Here is a 19,632-nt window from a genome sequence, read left to right as displayed (position 1 = left end):
AACAAGCCCCACATGCTTGATTTCAACGCTTCTCTCTGTTTGTCATACACCATCCAATATTAATTGTGTTCATTTTGGGGTATGTCGATGACATTATTGTTACCGGTTCCAGTCAAAGTGAAGTTTCTGCTGTGATTGCTCATCTTTCTGCACACTTCTCTCTCCGTGACCTCAGTATCCTTCACTACTTCCTTTGTATTGAATATCATCTTACTTCTCATGGCCTACATCTTTCTCAAGAAAACTATGCTCTTGAGCTTCTCAAACGAACCAACATGCTGGATGTTAAGCCTTGCTCCACTCCCATGGCTACAACCACTAAGCTGTAGATGGATTCTACCGATTTGTTCCATGATCCCTCTTTGATGGAGGACCAGCTCACCAACCGACGCCAGTTCATGCCTCTCACGTCTAGAGACCTTACGTGATCCAACAACCATAGGATAATGGTGACAGCTCCATGCATTGATAAACATTGGAAGATGGTGGCTATCGGATGGTGGATATCAAAGGCAGATTTCGAAGATGTCTAGAAGTGTAGTTCCCAATTGTTTTAGTTGTTTTACAAGTTTAACTCTCCTAGTTACTCTACAAGTCTATCATATGTATTATAAATAATCATGTTCTGAGTTAATAAACACACACAAGAATTTTCGCCAACTTTTCTCTCTCTTCCAAGGCATATGCCTAGTTACAACAGGCTTCACGAACGAAGCCTCGTGTTCATCCGGTGCTTGCGTAGTCAGCCCGATTTATTGCTTCCACGCTGCATCACTCTTTATATCGCCAGGTAGTGGGCGCTCTCCAATACCTCACTGTGACCAGGCCCGATCTCTCATTCTCCATTAACAAGGTGTCTCGGTTCATGGCCAGCCCATATTTTACACTACGTTAAACACATTGTTTCTCTTGGTATCACATTCAAACGCTCCTCTTATCATCAGCTTCATGCTTTTAGTGATTCCGATTGGACTGGAAATTATGATGATAGGAGATCACATGGGGGATTTTTTGTCTACCTTGGCGAGAATCTTGTTTCCTGGTCCTCCAAGAAACACTCTACCTTGTCTCGTTTCAGCACCGAAGTGGAATACCGCTCTCTCGCCATCTTGGCAGCTGAACTTACTTGGATTCAAATGTTGTTCACCGAAATTGGGTTTCCTCCAACCTCTTCTCTAGTTATCTCTATGTACTTTGGTTTCCTGGTTTTAATACACATATTGGGGTCACAACAATACATCTTGGGAGCTGTCGCTGTGGTCAGGGCTACTCCAACGGGCATAGCTAAATTATGAGAAATTGAGATTTGGATGTGCAGTTAAACTTGATTCGTTGATTAAAAGAAGACAATGATGAGCTTGTTGCACAAGGTACAGAAAAACACATTTGCTCCATTTATTAAAATCAATCAAATAGATTGAAATGCAAAATAGACACCTATCGGAAAAGTTAATAAATAGGTGGCTACTCCAATTTTAAATCTTCTCTCCCACCAAAAACAAAGTGAAGTTGCAAAATGAACAACAATACAGGAGAAATCACATTTCTAATAGTATCTTACATGGGCTTTCACTGAAAATAATAAAGAGAAAAAGAAAACCTAAAACTTATTGCCACCTTTCTTCAAAAAATAAAAAATAAAAAATAAAAGAAAAGAAAAGAAAAATACTAATATTTTCAATTTTCCCCAACCTTCTTCTGCAACAGGTTTTGACAACCTCCACTATCAATGTGGCAATTCTAATTCCTAAAAGCTTGTTGAACTCCTTTCTTATTACAAGCTATAAGTCTTGGCAAAATATAATTATCTTTTGCCATATGTCCATATTAGGGTATTCAAGTTAAATAAAGAGAAATAGGCTGGAACACAGTCACCATGTGACATGCTCTTTAGCTACGAGCAATCTTTCTTTTCTTTCAACAGAATTGCAAACTTGCCTTTGAAATCTTGAGCCTTTGGCTTTCCTCTCCAACCATTTGTGGAAGCTGTTAGAATTCATCCTCAAAGAATCGTAGCTGTGGATACTTAATTTATTAGTAAGTGATTATATTGTGTTTTAATTTATTGATATTGGTTTTTGGGGAAAGCAAATTGATATTTTTATTTTGGATAAATTGAAAGGTGTTTACCTTCTTTACCTTCTGTCTAGCTTATACCAAAGTAAGTGGAAAATATCCCATTATTGATGTTAAAGAGAGGAAAAGATACTGAGAAGTTGCAATCAAGCTATTAATACCTACGTGATTTGTATTAATTGCCTAATGTGTTTTTAGGGCCCCATTTTCATTAACAGGAATAGGGGTTTGGAATCGGAATCAAAATGAGCTATTTCGATTTCAATTGTTTGATTGGGTGGAATTGAAATCTCATTCCCATTTCTGCTGGATTGGCATTCCCTGCCTCTCCCCTGGGAATGAAATTTCATTCTTGTTGATTTTAATTTTCATTCCTATTCCTATCTGAACCAAACAGACTATGGGAATAGAGTATTCCAATTCCAATTCTGACTGTGGACCAAACGGACCCTAAGTGTTATTCCTTATGCAATCACTTAAATGATAAGTACCACAAGAGTATCAATAGTAGGGTGATCATTTCCGGCCCGCAATATATTATTCACATGTTAAATATATACTTATATACATGTCTATATTATATACATATTAAATATATTATTCTCATGATAAGATGCACAATGGGCTTTATTATCCACCATTAAGAGGAGCATTCCCTCCTTTCTAGAAGGAGTAAATATGAACTTAATTTTCTACTTTGAAAAGCATATAAAGAAGTAGCAAGAAACACAAAAACACAAAACCCAAAACCAATTTCTGTGCAAATGTATAACCAAACCACCAAACACAATCTCTGTATATGTACATAAAATTGTGATGCACTTTTGGTCAAATTCTCAAACTTATCCTCAGGATTACCTGTTTTTCAGTTTGGTCAAATGCCTAGCCTGCCCGGCGTAACTTACAATATATTTATATATTACATACATAGATATATATGTACATATGAACATAATATATTGTATATCATATAAAATAAAATAAAACACACACATACATATATATATATATATATATTATAAGTATTACAAAATGACACCTATTATATAAAATATTTTATTATTCATAATAAATTAAAGCATATATTATGGCATATAATAATAGTTTATTTTATATATATATATTATTAAATATAATGTACTTAATACCATAGGCCCAAAACTTAGGTCTGCATAGATCCAAGCCCAGGCTATACTCCTAATCATATGTGCTAAGCCTGGCCTGCCCTGGTCCATGATCACCCCTAACTCCACCCCTCCTTTAACATTAGGGGTGTTCATGGTCCCGTTTGGTTTGATTTAGAGAAAATCTCAGACCAAACTAGTAAATTATGATTTGAAAAATTCTAAAACCAAACGAATAGTATATAAACCAAACTAGATCAAACCATTCTATTACGACTTGAACTGGTTTCAAATACAATTTGGGCCATTCTACTGGGCATAACCCAATTAGAAAGCCCAAATAACATGCATACTTAAAGGTCAGTTTGGAAGAAGTACAAATACAAATATGTAGAGTGCAAAATCTTGTATTTTATATTATTTTGTATGTATTTGTACTGCACACATTTGTATTTGTGCTCCTTCTTTCAAACTGAGCCTAAATAACAAATGAATTCAAATATCAAGTTGAAATGATAACAAGTGTCACTTAATACTATTATATAAATTACATTCACACTTTCTCAAACATAAATAACTCATTGGGTATCAAATTATAAGTTAAAAATTGAAACAAAAACAATAATGTATGGAATGTTAAATGGATATATATACAGAATATGCTTAAATATATATTATATATTATATGCATTAATAAATAATTAATAATTCAGTGTAATATGGTTTACGGTTTGGTCTGATTTCTAAACTTTAGAAACCAAAAATTATAATTTGAAGAATTTTTAGACCAAACCAAACCATTGTAAGTCCAAACCAAACCGAAATGTCAATTAAGGTTTGATTCTGTGCGGTTTCATGATTACACCCCTATCTAACATGCCCCCACTTTCAGTGATAAAAGTGCTAACTTTACATCTAAAGCTTTTCAAATTAAACACCATTTATCTTTTCTTTTAGCATCTTGGAACAAATTCAGGAAAATTTAAAATAAAACAAAATTTGAGATGCTAAAACTGTTTTTAGTGTTTGTAAACATGGGCATTTTTAACTATCTCAAAATATATATTTTAGAGATACATTAATATTTTATCATTAAAAGTATAATTCCACCATCTCTTCATTAACAAACCCTTACGTATTATTAAGCAAACCGAGGGGCGGTACAAGTATTAGACCAAAACATACTAGCTCTTGGAAATTATACTTTACAAAACTACTTACACATGCAGTACAAAAATGCATTTTTTTTGCTTTTAAATTTACAAAAAAAAAAAAAAGCATGCATGCATTTGCTTTTAAATTAAACAAAACGCAAAAAGTAAAGGCAAATTGAAAGTTGAAACAAACTCGGCCTAGATTTGGTTAATTTAATGAATAACGTAAGGACACCCAAAAACGAAGCAGATGAGGAAAAATAGAAATAAGAAAAGCTCACCACGTCTCATGTAGTGTTGCTGTTCCATTGATCACGTCATCTCCTCTTCACCATTGATGACGGATTCCCTTCGAACAACTCATTAATGTAGGTCTCAACATCTTCAGGTCCAAACTTTATATACTTCTCAGTCTGCCTACCGGGGGAAAAGTATTGTGAGTACCTCCCTATGAAGGATCGATATGCCGGAATCATAATCGCTGATATGGAGACCCTTAGCTCCGATTGAAGCTGTTCATCGCTTACTACCCACGAGGCCTGTGTCTTGTGTATCTCTTCGAACATGGCGTTGAAGCTCTTGAACCTCTCCTTTAGCACTGGTTTCATTACTTTCCCATTCACCTGCAATCCCTCGTCTCTAAGACATCCCAAGACTTTATTCCACGTTTCTCTTTGGTAATTCTTATGATACTGTCGAAGATCATAGGATCTTTTCCGACACCATGTGTCGGCAATCAAGTGATATATCTCAGTGGATCCCTTGATCTTCTGCATGATGTACCGCCCGTTGTTCATCAAGAAAATGTAGCTTAAAGAGAGGTCCTTGTAGAGTTTGGATTTTGCATCAAGATTGGAGGTCAGAAGATCCAGAACCTTCACTAGTTGTGCTGCAAACGGTGATGGCTTTTCCGTCTGATCAGCGGAGTTTGGTGTCTCTCTATCCGCATTATCTGACCCAGTTGATGCGTCGGATTGCTCCATCTTCTGGTGTTCTCGAAATACCTGTTCCAAGGTATCCTTATAATCGCAGATGTATTTGATATAATTCATGGTGTAGCGTGTTAATGGATGAATCGCACCACCAGGAACCGGAGTTTTCACGTTATCGCTCCTGATTGAGTTCTCAAGGTCGAAAAAAATGCTAACCGCCAATACACCGAGTCGACACCGAATATCTGAAGTATCACTTAAGAACTCATCGGAGAGTAAGCCATCCATGCATGGAGCTAAATCGCGAAAAGTTTCGTACATGTCCAGGAACTTGAATAACTTTTCCGTCGACCTCTTCGTTACTGTTACAGCATCGGCGAATGTAAGGAGCTGTATGAGAACACCACGCGTGAGGTTGGTAAAGAGGCTGTCGGCAATGGAGGGATTGCAGGAAAATACTGACTCGCAGAGCTTCCTTTCACCAGGGAAATAGACCGTATTGCATTGCTTGAAGGCCTTTATCCACGTGGGTATTTCTCTTTCGAGCGTTTCCCATTGCATCTTCTGTACATCGTCAATGCTCATCTTCTCCAATCCCAGCTTGCTCAATTTCTCCTCAAAAGTATTTTGCCTCGCGATGATATAGGCTTGAAGGCATTCGGCCTCATAACCTACTGAGATCATTGCCGTCGCAATCCTATTCAAATTGAACAAAGCATACGGCGTGTAGCCCGGGAAGTTGTCGTTTCTAGCGGAGTCGGGCTCGGGAGGGACAGAACTCGAAGTATCTTGATTATTAGCAGTACTGTTTGTGTTAAAGCTGCCAGACGTTTGCCTTAAACTTGTACTTCTCAACTCCATCGCATCCGAAGTGCATGCTTTAGAATCTTCAAGAAAGCAACGAAATTCCTCCTCCAAGGATGACACTGCTCGATGTAAAACCATGCTAGTAAGGTTGATAGATGAAGTATATTTCGCGTCAGGTGGGAATTCGCTGAGGGCGTTTGTTAGCTTTGAGATTCTATCAACAGCTTCAATCAGAGGAGACGGGCCTTCACCAGGATCCTGGCTCCACTTGGAGAAAGAGCCGCCTGACTCATTGATCTCTTCTTCAACGAGCTTCGCGAGCTTCTCCACAGAGCTGGGAACTTCTGGCGGATTGGGGGCAGATTTAGAATCAAGGAGAAGGGAGATGAATCGATCAACGTCTTGAGTGAGTTTGGCGAGACAAGAGGAATCGAGATCAGAAGAAGATTCGTCCTTGTTCTCGCACACCTCCTCTTCCTTCTTAATTCCGTTCTCGGTGTCGGGACCCTCTGGATTCACATCAACATTCATGGATTCTGAATCCGGAGAACAGTCAATCTTGCCAGAACGGCAGGAAAAGCTGCCGGACTTTTTAGGAGAATCTTTCTCCATCCGGTGCGTCTCTAAACCTTTTTTTCTTTCTTTTTCCTCTTTGTCTCTGTTTTGATTTTCTCTTACAAGGAGAAGAGGGTTTGAAGAAGTGAGGAGGGAGATGTTAAGGCATGCACGGCAATGAAGGAGGATTATTCAATTTTCTTTTTATGTATTTATTTGGAGGGGATTGAAATGGTCTTCATCTGCGTTTGGAAGTGAGAAGAGAGAGGAGAGAGAAGAGAGAAAGAGAGATGAGGGTGGGACGTAGGGACGAGGATAGACGGAGCTTTGTCCATTATCGGTTTTTTTGGGGATTGGGAGATTTGACGGTTGACCGGTTTAAAACTAGGCTAAATTACTTATTCCTCTTCTTGGGTTTTCTTAAATACTAAAACCTCCCCTCAGCGGCTCGGCCCTCGGGTTTACCTATTAACTCGCTCATCCTTTTTGATAGGAGGTTATAGTTTTTTGTTCCACACTCCACTATTAATGAATGTGTTAATTAATTGGGTAACATGTAAAATTTTTTCCAAGTTTCTTTTGTCTTAATTAGCCATCTTAGGGGCAAAAAAATGTACTCATTTATATGTTTTGAAGGGACAAACCTTTTCCACCTTGGCTTTAGGGTGTAGTGTTAACAAAATTTGAAAGCTAGGTTAAAAAATAAAATAAAAAGTTGATGTGATAAAATAATATTTAATGTTTATAATGAGAGTATTTTTATTAATCCTATAATAAAAAATAATTATATGTTGAAGGGAAGTTAATACTTTTGTTGTTAACAGCAATTTACTAAAAATACCAATTTTCATCTTTAATTCTCTCCTTTATTGAGAAATCCCGTATACTTTTGTATAAGTAATTCCGTTCATTTTTGGATTTTGATTGGGGAAAATCGTAAATGGGATTTTGGTTTTCATTGACTAAGATATTGGGCTTCATGAAAATTTTATTTTCTTTGGGGGTAAGTGATACCATCTCCCAACCTATGTGGGTTGTCAATACTTACTTAAATGGAAAAAAATGACGTTTTTAATAATATTTTTTATGGCTAAAATGGTTACTGTCTTATTTAATTAGGAAATAAAAGAGCATTGATAAATGCACTATTTGGGTGATTGCCGAACTGGCCTAAGGGTGTCATGTAGTAGACTCCGTGACCGCCCTCTTTGGGCTGCGTCAGCATCAGCTGCATAACAGAAGATAATGACCAGGAAGGAGTGTCCACGCAGACAAGGAAGCAGACTTTGTCGACAAAGAGGGAACCCCTTGAAGACTTTGGCAGACAACCTCATCCCAACAACCCCAAAAGCCCTATCCGATCAAAACATGGATATTCAACTATAAATAGGCATTCCCCACTCGATGTAAGGGACTTTGTCTCAACCTGCTCGTCCTAACCAACCCTTTTTAACCTATTGACTTAAGTGTCAAAGTGCCTACCTAGGGAATAACTCTTCGAGCCTCTAACTCTTCTTATGGTTGCAAATCTCGATGTGTGACTTCGTCCTTCCACCTCGGCCTTGGTAGGATTATCTAACTTCGCCCTCGGTTTGGACAATATTAGATTTGTGTTATTTGTGGGAACCATACAAAAATTCAGTTCCCTAACCTCTTATTTTACACCAAACGCAACCATGCCAAGGAACACATCCAACTGCTTTGCAACTCAGTTCACTCCACATCTCGAGGATCCCATTCATTCCATACGTATCCACCTTGAGAACTTGATTAGCCATAGACAACAATCGGCCCTGCCCAGTTTTAAGCCATGCAGTAGAAGGTCAATTGTATCCTAACGATGATGGAGACATTAGGACAGCCACTCACCCTGTCATGTAGGCGCCTACCACGGCTGATCCACAAACTGAGGACCACAAAAAGGCACCACACAGATCGACAAAGGACCCAATCAGATCGCGCACATCCCCAGCCATCCCAGAAGTCTAGTTCGCAGTCACGACATCACACACACGACACCCGTAGTAGATCCTGCCACTCCGGTGTTAGGATTTCGGCCCGAGAACAGCTTGGTGAGCGCTTGCAGCAACCCCCAATATTGATAGCCATATCTAGCTCGATTCGAGACCATCATGCGTCTCCAAAAGAAGAGAAGAGCATGAATGCAATGCCAACGGACCGGGAATCCAAGATCCAGGATCTACGAGAAAGGCTGGCCAAATTGGAACATAGCCAAGCAGACCGCAATGCGACTCCTTCGACAACTAGACCAGCAGAACCATGTCACGACCAACATCTCACCAAAGAGCCCATCTTCGTGTAGGAAATCGAAAACAAGCCCCCATCTAGATGGTGGCCACCTCAGTTCGAGAAGTATGACGGGACATCAGACCCCAATAACCACCTCAAAGGGTTCAAGACAATAATGATGTTGCACGGCTTGTCTGTAGGTCTCATGTGCAAGGCCTTAGTCACAACCCTATACAGTGTCACCAGAACCTAGTACGCTTCGCTCCCACCATGATCCATAGCCCCCTAGGAGCAGATGGGGACACAATTCCTAGTACAGTTCACTGTTCACCACCAGCCAGAGACACTGAAAGACCTCAGCCAGCCTCATGCAAGTGCACTAAAAGAGAGGAGAGACTCTACGGGACTATTTGGCGAGATTCAATGTCAAAGCCCTTCAAGTCTGATCCCTAAACCATGTCATATCCGCCATCATGAATGGGATGCACTTGTCAATGTTCAACTTTTCTTTGTAGAAGAATCCTCTGCCCATTCTGACCACACTCATGTAGTATGCGCATAAATATATGAACGCCGAATAAGCTCAAGCGTTGTGCAAGGAGGTGGAGGACCAGCACGGCCGGAAGCGGAGAGACCACGACAGCCGAAAGCTAGACTGAGAAGGTAAGAGACAAGACAGTTGAGATGACTGCAGGCCAAGAACCCTGTTGCCGATCTATCGTAACTTCACTCCACTCAACGCATCACGGGCCGAGATATTGATACAAATCCACAACCATAGCTTCGTCAAGTGGCCTGAAAAGATGAAAACTCAAGCCAACAAGAGGGGTTGGGCAAATACTACAAATTCCACCAGGACTACGACCACGAAACCAAAAACTGTCACGACCTTCACCACCACCACCAAGAAGACCTCATCCGACGTAAATACCTCTGTGGGTTCATCGACATCAAAGAGCATAAGCCCAGAGAAGAGTCACACTGCGTTGATGCGCCCCTAACCTGAACTCCCCCTGTCGGGGTCATCACTGCCATCTCGGTTGGGATGGCCTATGGGAAAAAGAACATCTAGGCACGGATGACCCGCACCCAGGAGTTGGAACGACTAGAACTTAGAAATGCATTGGCAACAACCCGCGCCGAGCTCTAATTGTGATTGAATAGCATTTTATAAACTCAAAATAAAAAAAAAAGATTTTCTTCGAAGAACAAGCAAATGCCTCCACACAATCCGACCAAATTATAAACGACTGGGAACACCAATCTATTGCACATGCGCGCCAGCACGACCGAGATCCAATGGTCGAGGCCAATGACCCACTACACGCACGGTCGAGTCTAGGACAAGCCCTCAATGGGCACTATAGGAATGACGTCCCCGCCACATAATGGTAAGAGAACGACCATCGAACTCCGTGCACCCAACCAACTGGCAAGCGGAACAGAGCTAGCCGAGGACTATGGCTAGCCCAATCAAAGAGCGTGAAGCTCTCCAATACTAGGTGCCACTGAACTCCCCGGCAACATTGAGAGTTAAAAAGCACCTCGGCCAGCATAACACTGAGGCCACAAAGCCGAAGACCATGATCATTTAGTGTCAAGACTGAGACATCAGTCAACATGAGACAAAAACCATGAAGCCGAGAGCCCAACTAACCTAAGAGCAAGTCCACAATGACCATGGCCTCGACCACCAAGACCGAGACCTCACCCCACCCAAGGACTTCCCAACCATGAAGACTGACACCGAGGAGGTAGAGCCCCTCAGCGATCGAGCCCAAAAACACTTTGACGATCGACCTGCCAAACAACAAGTCCATAGGACGGTCTCCGGTCGGTGTGGACGTGTGGTACTTTTGAAAAACTGGACCCTACACTTTTTTTTTGCGAAGACACATTTGAATTTGTACTCTGTAATATTGCAGATTTATCATCGTCAAATTAGCATCTGTTTGTGAGACAACCATGGTTTAAAGTTTAACGTTTTTTTTTTTTTTGGTAAAAAAAGTTTACAAGTTTAAACTGCTTTTTTTTTCTAATTTGGAAAGAAAAATGCATTTATTTTTAAAAGAGGCGACCTTTATTTATGTTTCTGAATTGGTTAATATAGGTCTGTCAACACCTTTTGCATCTATCTCTTTTCAAAACTACGTAAAAACAAAAATAACCTCTCAACTACCACCATAGCGCTAGCGGGTTATATCTGGGCTGACGATCCATTTGTCTCACTTCAAAGAATTTCAATTACATTATGCTCAGGTTAGGCTTTAAGCTTGGGCTCATTCAAAATTTAACATTTGTTCAACCAGCCCAAATTGCACTCTTACCGTCTTATCCCCCACTCCTAATTTCCGAACATTCACCTCTCATATGAGTTGCATGTATGGTTCAATGTGGTTGTGATCCAGTCATCCAACCAACTTAGACCCTAAAGAGAGAGAAAGAGCGATCTTTTGATTATTAACAATTTACTCAGGATGATCTGGAGACAAAATAATGTACACCTGGTTGAATTATTTATCACGGTTGAATACATCAGTGCTCACTGTGGATTTCATCTGGGATCCAGCTGTACTGAATACGGGCTTGTTCAACCGTGATAGGTAGTTCAGCCGGGTGTGTATGTTTTTGTCTCCAACTAATCCGCTCCCCAAGTTACTATATTTCTATCTAAAGTTTAAATCTTACTTTTTTTATACTAAAAGCTTTTCAACTTTCTAGCTTTTCAGTCTATTTCTATGCTAAGGAGCTTATTGTTCAATCTTAAAGTGATAATCTCGTCCTACTTTATAACTTAATCTATACTACCTATAAAAGAGTGAATGCCCATTCTTTCTGGAATTTTCATTGGACATTTTCTATCCCCTTGTCTAAACATATAATAGGCATAAAGATGGCATATATGTTCTTTATTCTCATTTTAGAAACTGTCCACTTATAACTGTTCAGAAACTATCCATGAATTTATAAATAATTTTATCTTAGATATACTTTATACATAAAAGAAACCATATGTATATATGCTTTAGATTTTTCTCAAAATATATAAGTTAGAAGAATATTCCAGAATATATAATTAAGGCTCGGTTTGGAAGGAGTGTCAATACAAATATGTATCGTATAAATACAAATATGCAGAATGCAAAACCTTGTATATTATATTATTTTATATGTATTTGTAATATACATATTTGTATTTGTATGCTTTCCAAACAGAGCCCAAGGGAAAACACCCCACTATATTGGGTGCAAGAGTGATAGATGTCCTTTAATAAAAATATTTTCATAAAAGTGCTTTTATAAAAACACTTTATTGAAAGTACTTCAGAAAAGTGCTTTTGTAAAAGTACTTTTTCGAAAAGTACTTCCATAGACTTTTATAAAAGTACTTTTGTAGAAGTGCTTTTGTAAAAGTACTTTCGTAAAAGTATGTTTATAAAAGTACTTTCATAGAAGTGTTTTTATAAAAGTACTTTTATAAAAGTGCTTTCGTAAAAGTTCTTTCATAAAAGTGGTTTTCTAAAAGTGCTTCCATAAAATTGCTTTCGTAATAGTGCTTTTATAAAAGTACTTCTATAAAAGTATTTTCATAAAAGTGCTTCTGTAAAAGTTTTTTTGTAAAAGTGATTTCATAAAAGTGTTTTCGTGTAAAAGTACTTTTGTAAAAGTGCTTTTATTAAAGTGATTTTGTAAAAGTCCTTTTATAAAACTTCTGTAAAAGTGTTTTCATAAAAGTACTTTTGTAAAAATGCTTCTGTAAAAGTATTTCCATAAAAGTGCTTTCGTAAAAATACTTTTCATAAAAGTACTTTTATAAAAGTGTTTTTATAAAAATGTTTTCGTAAAAATGCTTTCGTAAAAGTACTTTCATAAAAGTGATTTTATGTTGTTTTCAGTTTTGATTGATTTCAAATTGGACAAGGGTTTGGCCTTATGATCAAATTATTGGAAATTTGGTTTAGGTCTAATTCAAACCAATAAAAATATGAACCGAATTTATTTTGGATCGATCCAATCCAATAATTATAATGGACCGTCCAAATCCGATTTGATAAGGTTTGGATCTATTGAATCCAAACCAAAATCGACCGATTAACACCCTTAATTGTAGCAGAGACTTGGGATCAATTCTTGGCGACACCAAGGTTAGGAGGATTATGGGTATGGGAGATATACTACTTCCAAACACAAAAAAAAAGGAGAATCCACTGCTGTTATCCGAGTTCAGATCTCCTACCCACATGATATTAGGTAGGGTTCTTGTGGGTATGAGATCCCAACTCCTGCTATCCTCTATGTCTTCACAACAATTTCTGTGGGTGGCCAAGTAACTATCTAATATAACTCTATGTACTCACAACCATGTTTATATATACTCATGAATGAAGCTGCTGTACTTTTTTTTCCAAAAGAAAACATTTCTCTGTACGGAAATTTTGCAAAACCAGATTTACCTTAATGATGTACCAACCTTGATTGGGCCAAGTTCTCCACAGGTGACCTATTTAGAAAATAAGCCCAGGGGTGACAATTTCTGACTCTATCCACTCACTTAAAACCTATTTAAGCAAGTCCACCCATTTGGGGGCTGTTTGGTGGTGTTGGTGTTTTTTGCAAAAACTGGGCCCTTTACGTTTCCCTTTTAAGGTCTTTTTCTTCTAGACCCATTTGAACCATGATAGAGTGTTGGTTGTGAGACCTCCGTGGTTTAAACTGCCTTTTTTTTATAATTTCAAAAAATAAATTTATTTTTTTTTAAAGAGGAAACCTGATAAATATAGGTTTGTCAATAACTTTTGCATCTTTCTCTTTTCAAAACTCTTTGGAAAAATAAAGGAACCTCTCAACTAAACATCACCTAGTGGGTTATGCATTATCTATAAAAAAAAAAAAATCATTTATATGAGTTTAAGTGGATATGGGTTAAGCAGTGGATAGCTATTGGGTGGGTTACACAAGGTGTGAGTTGGGTGCGAACCAGGTTCTCTGGTTCGAAGAATTTAAATTACGCTGGGCTCAGGTTCAGGCTTGGCCCATTCAAAATTTAACAATGTTCAACTTAGTCCAACTTGTACCCAAATAGGATAAGGCGGTGAGTAATTCGATCCAGCTTTAAAACGAGGCGAAGTCTAATCATATATTCATGTGTGTGAAATGCAAATTATGTACAGTACATACATATGCACCAAAAGTTCTAAATTCAAGGGCTGAGATTTTTTAGTGTGACATAATCATAACACTTGTAAAGCAGCATAAATTTGTCCCCGAATATATGGATAATGCTAAAGCTAACCCAAGAAAGGTAACCCTTAATGCCAAGTGAAAACATTTTTCTAGAACAAAAATAAGTGAAAGTATTATCGCAACCTGAACCCAAACTGTATATGGTTTGTAATTCACTGAACTTGTTAATTTTATCAACTCCTTGGCGTCGTTATAGCAAACCCCCAAAATTAATTCTATTATTCTAACCATCCCACGTTCATGGAAGATAATAAGAATAGGGTAAATTGCTGAAATTTCCCCTGAAGATTTTAACCATTGCTGAAATCTACCTGAATTTTGGTAATTGCAGACTTGCAGTCACTTCCCTTGAACTTTCTGGCATAGTTGCAAGTAAATTCTCTTTTAAGAGGTATGGAAATATCTAAAATATTCGTGCAGTTATTCTTGAATAAAATGTTTATTTTTCTAAATTTGCCCTTTATATCAATCACTAAACCAGTCTCAATAATTGTATGGGTATTTTAGACATATTCAAGCATCTTTTTAGAGGATATTAACAAAGGGGGTCTACGTGCAAATATGTCATAAAGTTCAGGGGAGATTTCTACAATTTACCCTAAAAAACAATCCTGGTGGTAAATATTGTTTGTAGGGTAATTATTGTGGAATCGTTAAGGCTCAGTTTAGAAGAAGTACAATATGTACAATGCAAATATATGCAAAACAATAGAAAACATAAGGTTTTGCTGTGACCGGGATATGCCAGTGTTTCGTATATATGAAATCCATATTAATATTGATGACTTGTGATTGGTCATGGGTAGATGCATAACGGTGCGAGCAGTATGATGTTTTCAATACGAAAACGGGTGCCATATCAGATACAATTGTTTTTCTTTTCAAGATTTCACTACTTTGTATTTCCTTGATTTCATCTCTTAATTTCTTTCATTTGTACCACCAAAGCTGATGCACGACATACATCATAAATTGTTGGACATTAATTCGCGTCTATCATACTTATATATATATATTGATTACATGAGAGAGAACAGTAAATTAAGGGTGGAATAAACTTTGAGTGGAGACTCTGAACTAGGATTTACTTTAGATATGTGTGTAAATAATGAGACGGAGCAGGGAGGGAATTATAAACGATGGATCGTCATGATACTTTGGTGCGAGCTCAACTTCAATTTTCACTTTTTAACTCAATTAATTGTGCTGGTTCTGGGCTTCATTTGGCGCTCCTCCTCCCAGTCCATGGTCAAGGTCATGGTCAGTTTGTTCATGCTCCTTATTCCCCAGGCCCAGATTACTTACGTCCACAATCTTTGTCAACTCGACGGGACATACCTCCGGGCTTGCCACCGAGTTTAGCTTAATGACATCGATGACATGCTCATTCACCTTCTGCTGCTGTTCCTCTATATTACTTCTGTTGGCGTCCTTGTATATTGCATATAGCACCATCTGAGCGACCCCGAAGATGAATCCCAAGATGTTCGGGAGCTATATCATCACCAAATTAAAGTTAATTAACGAAGGAATTTGTTAACAACATTGAATATGAATTCAAGTTATTGCCAGAGAGAGTCTTAATTTACTTACAGCAATGTAGAAGTCTTTAAGTAGAAAGCCGTAGGAGAACCACATAACAGCGCTCAAAGTGAGGAAGAAGGAGAGCGAAAACGGCATGAATTCAACGCTCTTGCTACGTATAACAAGTCTCTGCGGGTAGAATAAACAAGCATATATAATATGAAAAATGTTGCCAAATGAAAGGATTCTCCAATGCTGGCAATGGTTGGTTTGCTTTTAATTTATAGCCAATAACCCATAAAAGAATTAATTAATATCTAAGCACTTAATTACCCAAAAAAATATATCTATATCTATATCTATATATATATATATATATATATATATATCTATCTGCAATTCGGCAGTCCACAGTCCTGACTTGCTTGGGGTTAAATACCATGCGTAGCAGTAAATATATATATATCAACATGGAAAGCCAAAACGAAAAAAAAAAAAAAAAGTAGTTGTTGCGCCTTTCAAATATGCATGCGTCTCGAATTGGGTTGGCATGCACTTGGACATATATACACTTTTACCTAATGTTCAAATCTTTCTTTTCTTTATACTGAAAGCTTTTCTACTCCTTGGCTTTCTAGCCAATTAATAATAAATCATATACACCTCCCTCTGTTAAGGAGCTTTCACTTACGGGTGGCAATTTCTGAACCAGCCTTCTTTTCCCACCCAACCCAACCCATCCATCTAGTTAATGGGTTGTACATGGGTTGACAACCCATTGGGTCAAAGCTTCAGTGGATGGATATGGTCAGTCAAACTTAAGTGGATGGGCATTGTTGGGTGATGGTTACTAACTTGTCTTCTTATGGTTTAGGTAAGACCTAACTATAAGAATCGATATTTAAGCCTATCTGGGTGTAGCATTTGTCCACTATTTAATTAAGCAGTAGTGTCTATTAACTCGTGTTCTTGAACCAATGCAAAATACACAAAATCAATGATTGCAGAGGCTGCCATACGTTAAACAAAAAATCAATGATTAAAAGAACCAAAGAGATTTTTGTTCCTAATCCTATAATTAAGAAAGGGAAGAAAAGAGTAAAACCAGACTTTGATCCGGACATGGCCATCTATCTGTCTTTGGCCTTTCATTCCAAGGCTAATGATATGCGAGAAAAGGCTTTAATTTGTTAATGATTATCAACTTTTGTTAAAGAAACCATTGGACTGACATTCACTTTACACCTCCATCCCCATGACATATATACTACAGTACTTTTATTTGAATGATGGGAAGAAATACTCCAATTAATTCAACGTTACATCAACAGATTCAAGTAACCACTTATCGTTTTGGGGATCAATGCCTCACCCCATAGGAGGTGTTGGATTCATCAAAGCAGAGTAGGTTGAATGTAAAGAAAACTGCCACGTATTTACTAATGGCTTGGGATCATTCTTTGTTGTGTCTAAAAACAAATATATAAATTCAATATTGTTTTTCAGCATTATAAGCCATTTATTGTGGTTGATTGAGGATGAATCAGCGGGTTGGGTTGGGTTAAAGTGGACATGAATGGGTTATCAGTTATCACCCATTTAGGCTCTATGCAGATGGGTCATAAATTGATTGATGGTTTCGATGGGTGGCTTGTAGCTCAACCCATTCACATCTATCTAATTGCCACCCCTACTTTCAATTCAATCTTAAACTGATGAATAACCTTATCCTACTTTATGCAATAACTTAATTTATCCCACCATAATTTTATTATTAGTAGTAGTAATAGTAATAGTATAATATAACCACGGCAATTAAGCAACCACCAAATGTGAAGATAATTAATAATCAAACATTGGAAGTTTCTTGAATGAAGTACACAATAGAGAATCATTTTATTTCTATGATGCTGCAAAAGCATGCCCTTATAATAAAGTATGTCATCAGTGTGGTGGTCTCACCATAATGCTTAATGGCGCTGCGAAGACACTCACAGAGAAGGCAACACAAATGGATCCAAGAACCCTGACACGGTTTGAACCTTTTGCTAGAAACAGAGTGAAGAGAAGGATCGAACAAAATGTCCCAACGTTCAACAATAGCAGTAGCTTGATGGCTAGGACCTGCAAAATTTTGATTATTAAATACCAAACACAGAAACCTCCATTAATTAATTGCAGTGTATACTGGAACTATTAGAAAGCTATATGTGTGTATAGTTTAGCTAGCTAATACCAAACACAGAAATCTCCATTAATTGCAGGGTATACTAGAATTATTAGAAAGCTATACATTTTAGCTTAGCTAATTAAGACGGTTATGGAGAAGAAAAAGTAAAATAACAGTCTCATTATTATACCCTAGCTTTCTTTGGCGCGTACACCATGAACATGGTAATGTAACTGGTCTCTATAACACATCCAACTGAGTTAATGGTGATGAGAAGGTGAGCATCAGGTTTCAGTAATCCATAGTATATCCAAAGCATGGCACTGAATAGTGCAACCACGTATGGAACCGATTGAAAGCCTTCTGTTGATTTCTTCTTGTAAATTCGAATAAATGTTGGCCTGAATTTTTTGAGTACAAACAAATTAAGCTGTGAAGATCATATCCATCGATATATTACTATTTACTAAAACTATGTATGTATTAGATACATATATAACATTTGAAGCAAATTAAAGAAGAAGAAAAGCATCAACAACACTTACACTGGAGCAAGGTAAACCATCAAGGAGATGATATTACCTGTACAAAACAAACAACATCATCTATCAACAATGACAAAGGAAACGTCTTATATATACTCTAGCTAGAACGACGGACTTGTAATATTTATTATTATTTTCACAATATTAACACAGCACTAAATAACTCAAAGCTAATCAACAAGAAAACCAGGTGGAAAGGTGCTTCACAAGAAGAGTACTGCGTTTAAACACTAGAATGAGAATTACTTATATAAAATGTGACAAGCGTTTATTGTTTACGTTACTTTTAATAAGAGCCGGAGCACCCTTTAGTAGGTAAATAACGGTGTGAATCTGTACAAGCTTATCATCTAAAGAAGCACAACAAATTACCCAGATATATTATTGTATAAATAAAGTAAAAGAAGAAGAACCTCTCTGCTTATGAACAGAGCTACAAAGAAACCAAAAACAGTGGAAAGATATAGAAGAAAGATAAATATGCAATTAATTAATGAAGTAGGTGATGATGAATAATGTCTATTTATCTCTACCTAAGAGACCGAAGGCAAAAGTCCATGGATGATGGACGTCGAACATCGCCATCTCCTGATCTGTATAAAAGAAATCCAAACACACGCACAAAATGGCAGGCAGAGAATGCCTCTGACGCTCTGACTCTTAAGTCTCAAGATGAAGAAAGATTAACGTCTATCTCTATCTCTTCCTTCTTACTACACTCTGATCTCTCTAGCTAGCTCGGTTAGGGAAGTGGCAATGGTGGTGTAACTGATGCTCATGTGGTGTGTGGTGTGACATGCTCGTTAAATAGAGCGCCCGGAAGGGGGTAGAGCAGGGGTGCGCATTGTACGTACGCATACAATTAGCGTGACAACTGGAGGTTTAGTAGGTGGCGCACCATAAAACCAACCATTCACCCAACACGTACATCCCACACATATAGTTAGCACTAGCGAGTAGCGGCGACGGAATTTTACGTTACCCCTCTCTCACCCGGTCACCCCCCCCACCAAGTAATCTCGCGCCAAACCCACTTCTCGTGAGTCGTGACTCACCCCTCTTGACCTTTTTCCAACCGTTTCTCTCCATCCAGATGGAATCATGGAAACACCCCCTCACCACGTCAGCCCTAATGAGTTGTCACTTGTCTCTCTCTCTCTTTTGTTGATTTTCTTTATCTTCTCCCAACAAAAATTATTCCAACAGAATTCGCATAGGCGCCCCCCACAGTACAAAGAGATATTCCCATGA

General features: G+C 38.0%; 1 protein-coding gene and 1 pseudogene across 2 annotated transcripts; both read right to left on the bottom strand.

The window, feature by feature from the left end:
* Positions 1-1,517: 1,517 nt before the first annotated feature.
* On the bottom strand, positions 1,518-6,839 carry LOC104592005 (exocyst complex component EXO70C1 pseudogene; annotated as a pseudogene). The gene is made up of 2 exons (XR_016085129.1): positions 4,636-6,839; positions 1,518-2,016 (listed from the first exon to the last, which is right to left on the bottom strand). The product of XR_016085129.1 is annotated as an exocyst complex component EXO70C1 pseudogene (transcript).
* Positions 6,840-15,114: 8,275 nt separating this feature from the next.
* LOC104592007 (bidirectional sugar transporter SWEET12) lies at positions 15,115-19,160 on the bottom strand. Its single transcript, XM_010251151.2, has 6 exons — positions 18,915-19,160; positions 18,382-18,418; positions 18,027-18,237; positions 17,629-17,790; positions 15,736-15,855; positions 15,115-15,636 (listed from the first exon to the last, which is right to left on the bottom strand). Exons 1-6 carry the CDS (start codon positions 18,964-18,966, stop codon positions 15,340-15,342), a joined length of 879 nt encoding a protein of 292 aa, XP_010249453.1. The 5' UTR covers positions 18,967-19,160; the 3' UTR covers positions 15,115-15,339.
* Between the last annotated feature and the right edge of the window lie 472 nt (positions 19,161-19,632).

Source organism: Nelumbo nucifera, chromosome 4 (assembly GCF_055504915.1).
Source record: "Nelumbo nucifera cultivar China Antique chromosome 4, China Antique-T2T, whole genome shotgun sequence".
Lineage (NCBI taxonomy): Eukaryota > Viridiplantae > Streptophyta > Magnoliopsida > Proteales > Nelumbonaceae > Nelumbo > Nelumbo nucifera.
This window is presented reverse-complemented; position numbering and strand designations above follow the sequence as displayed.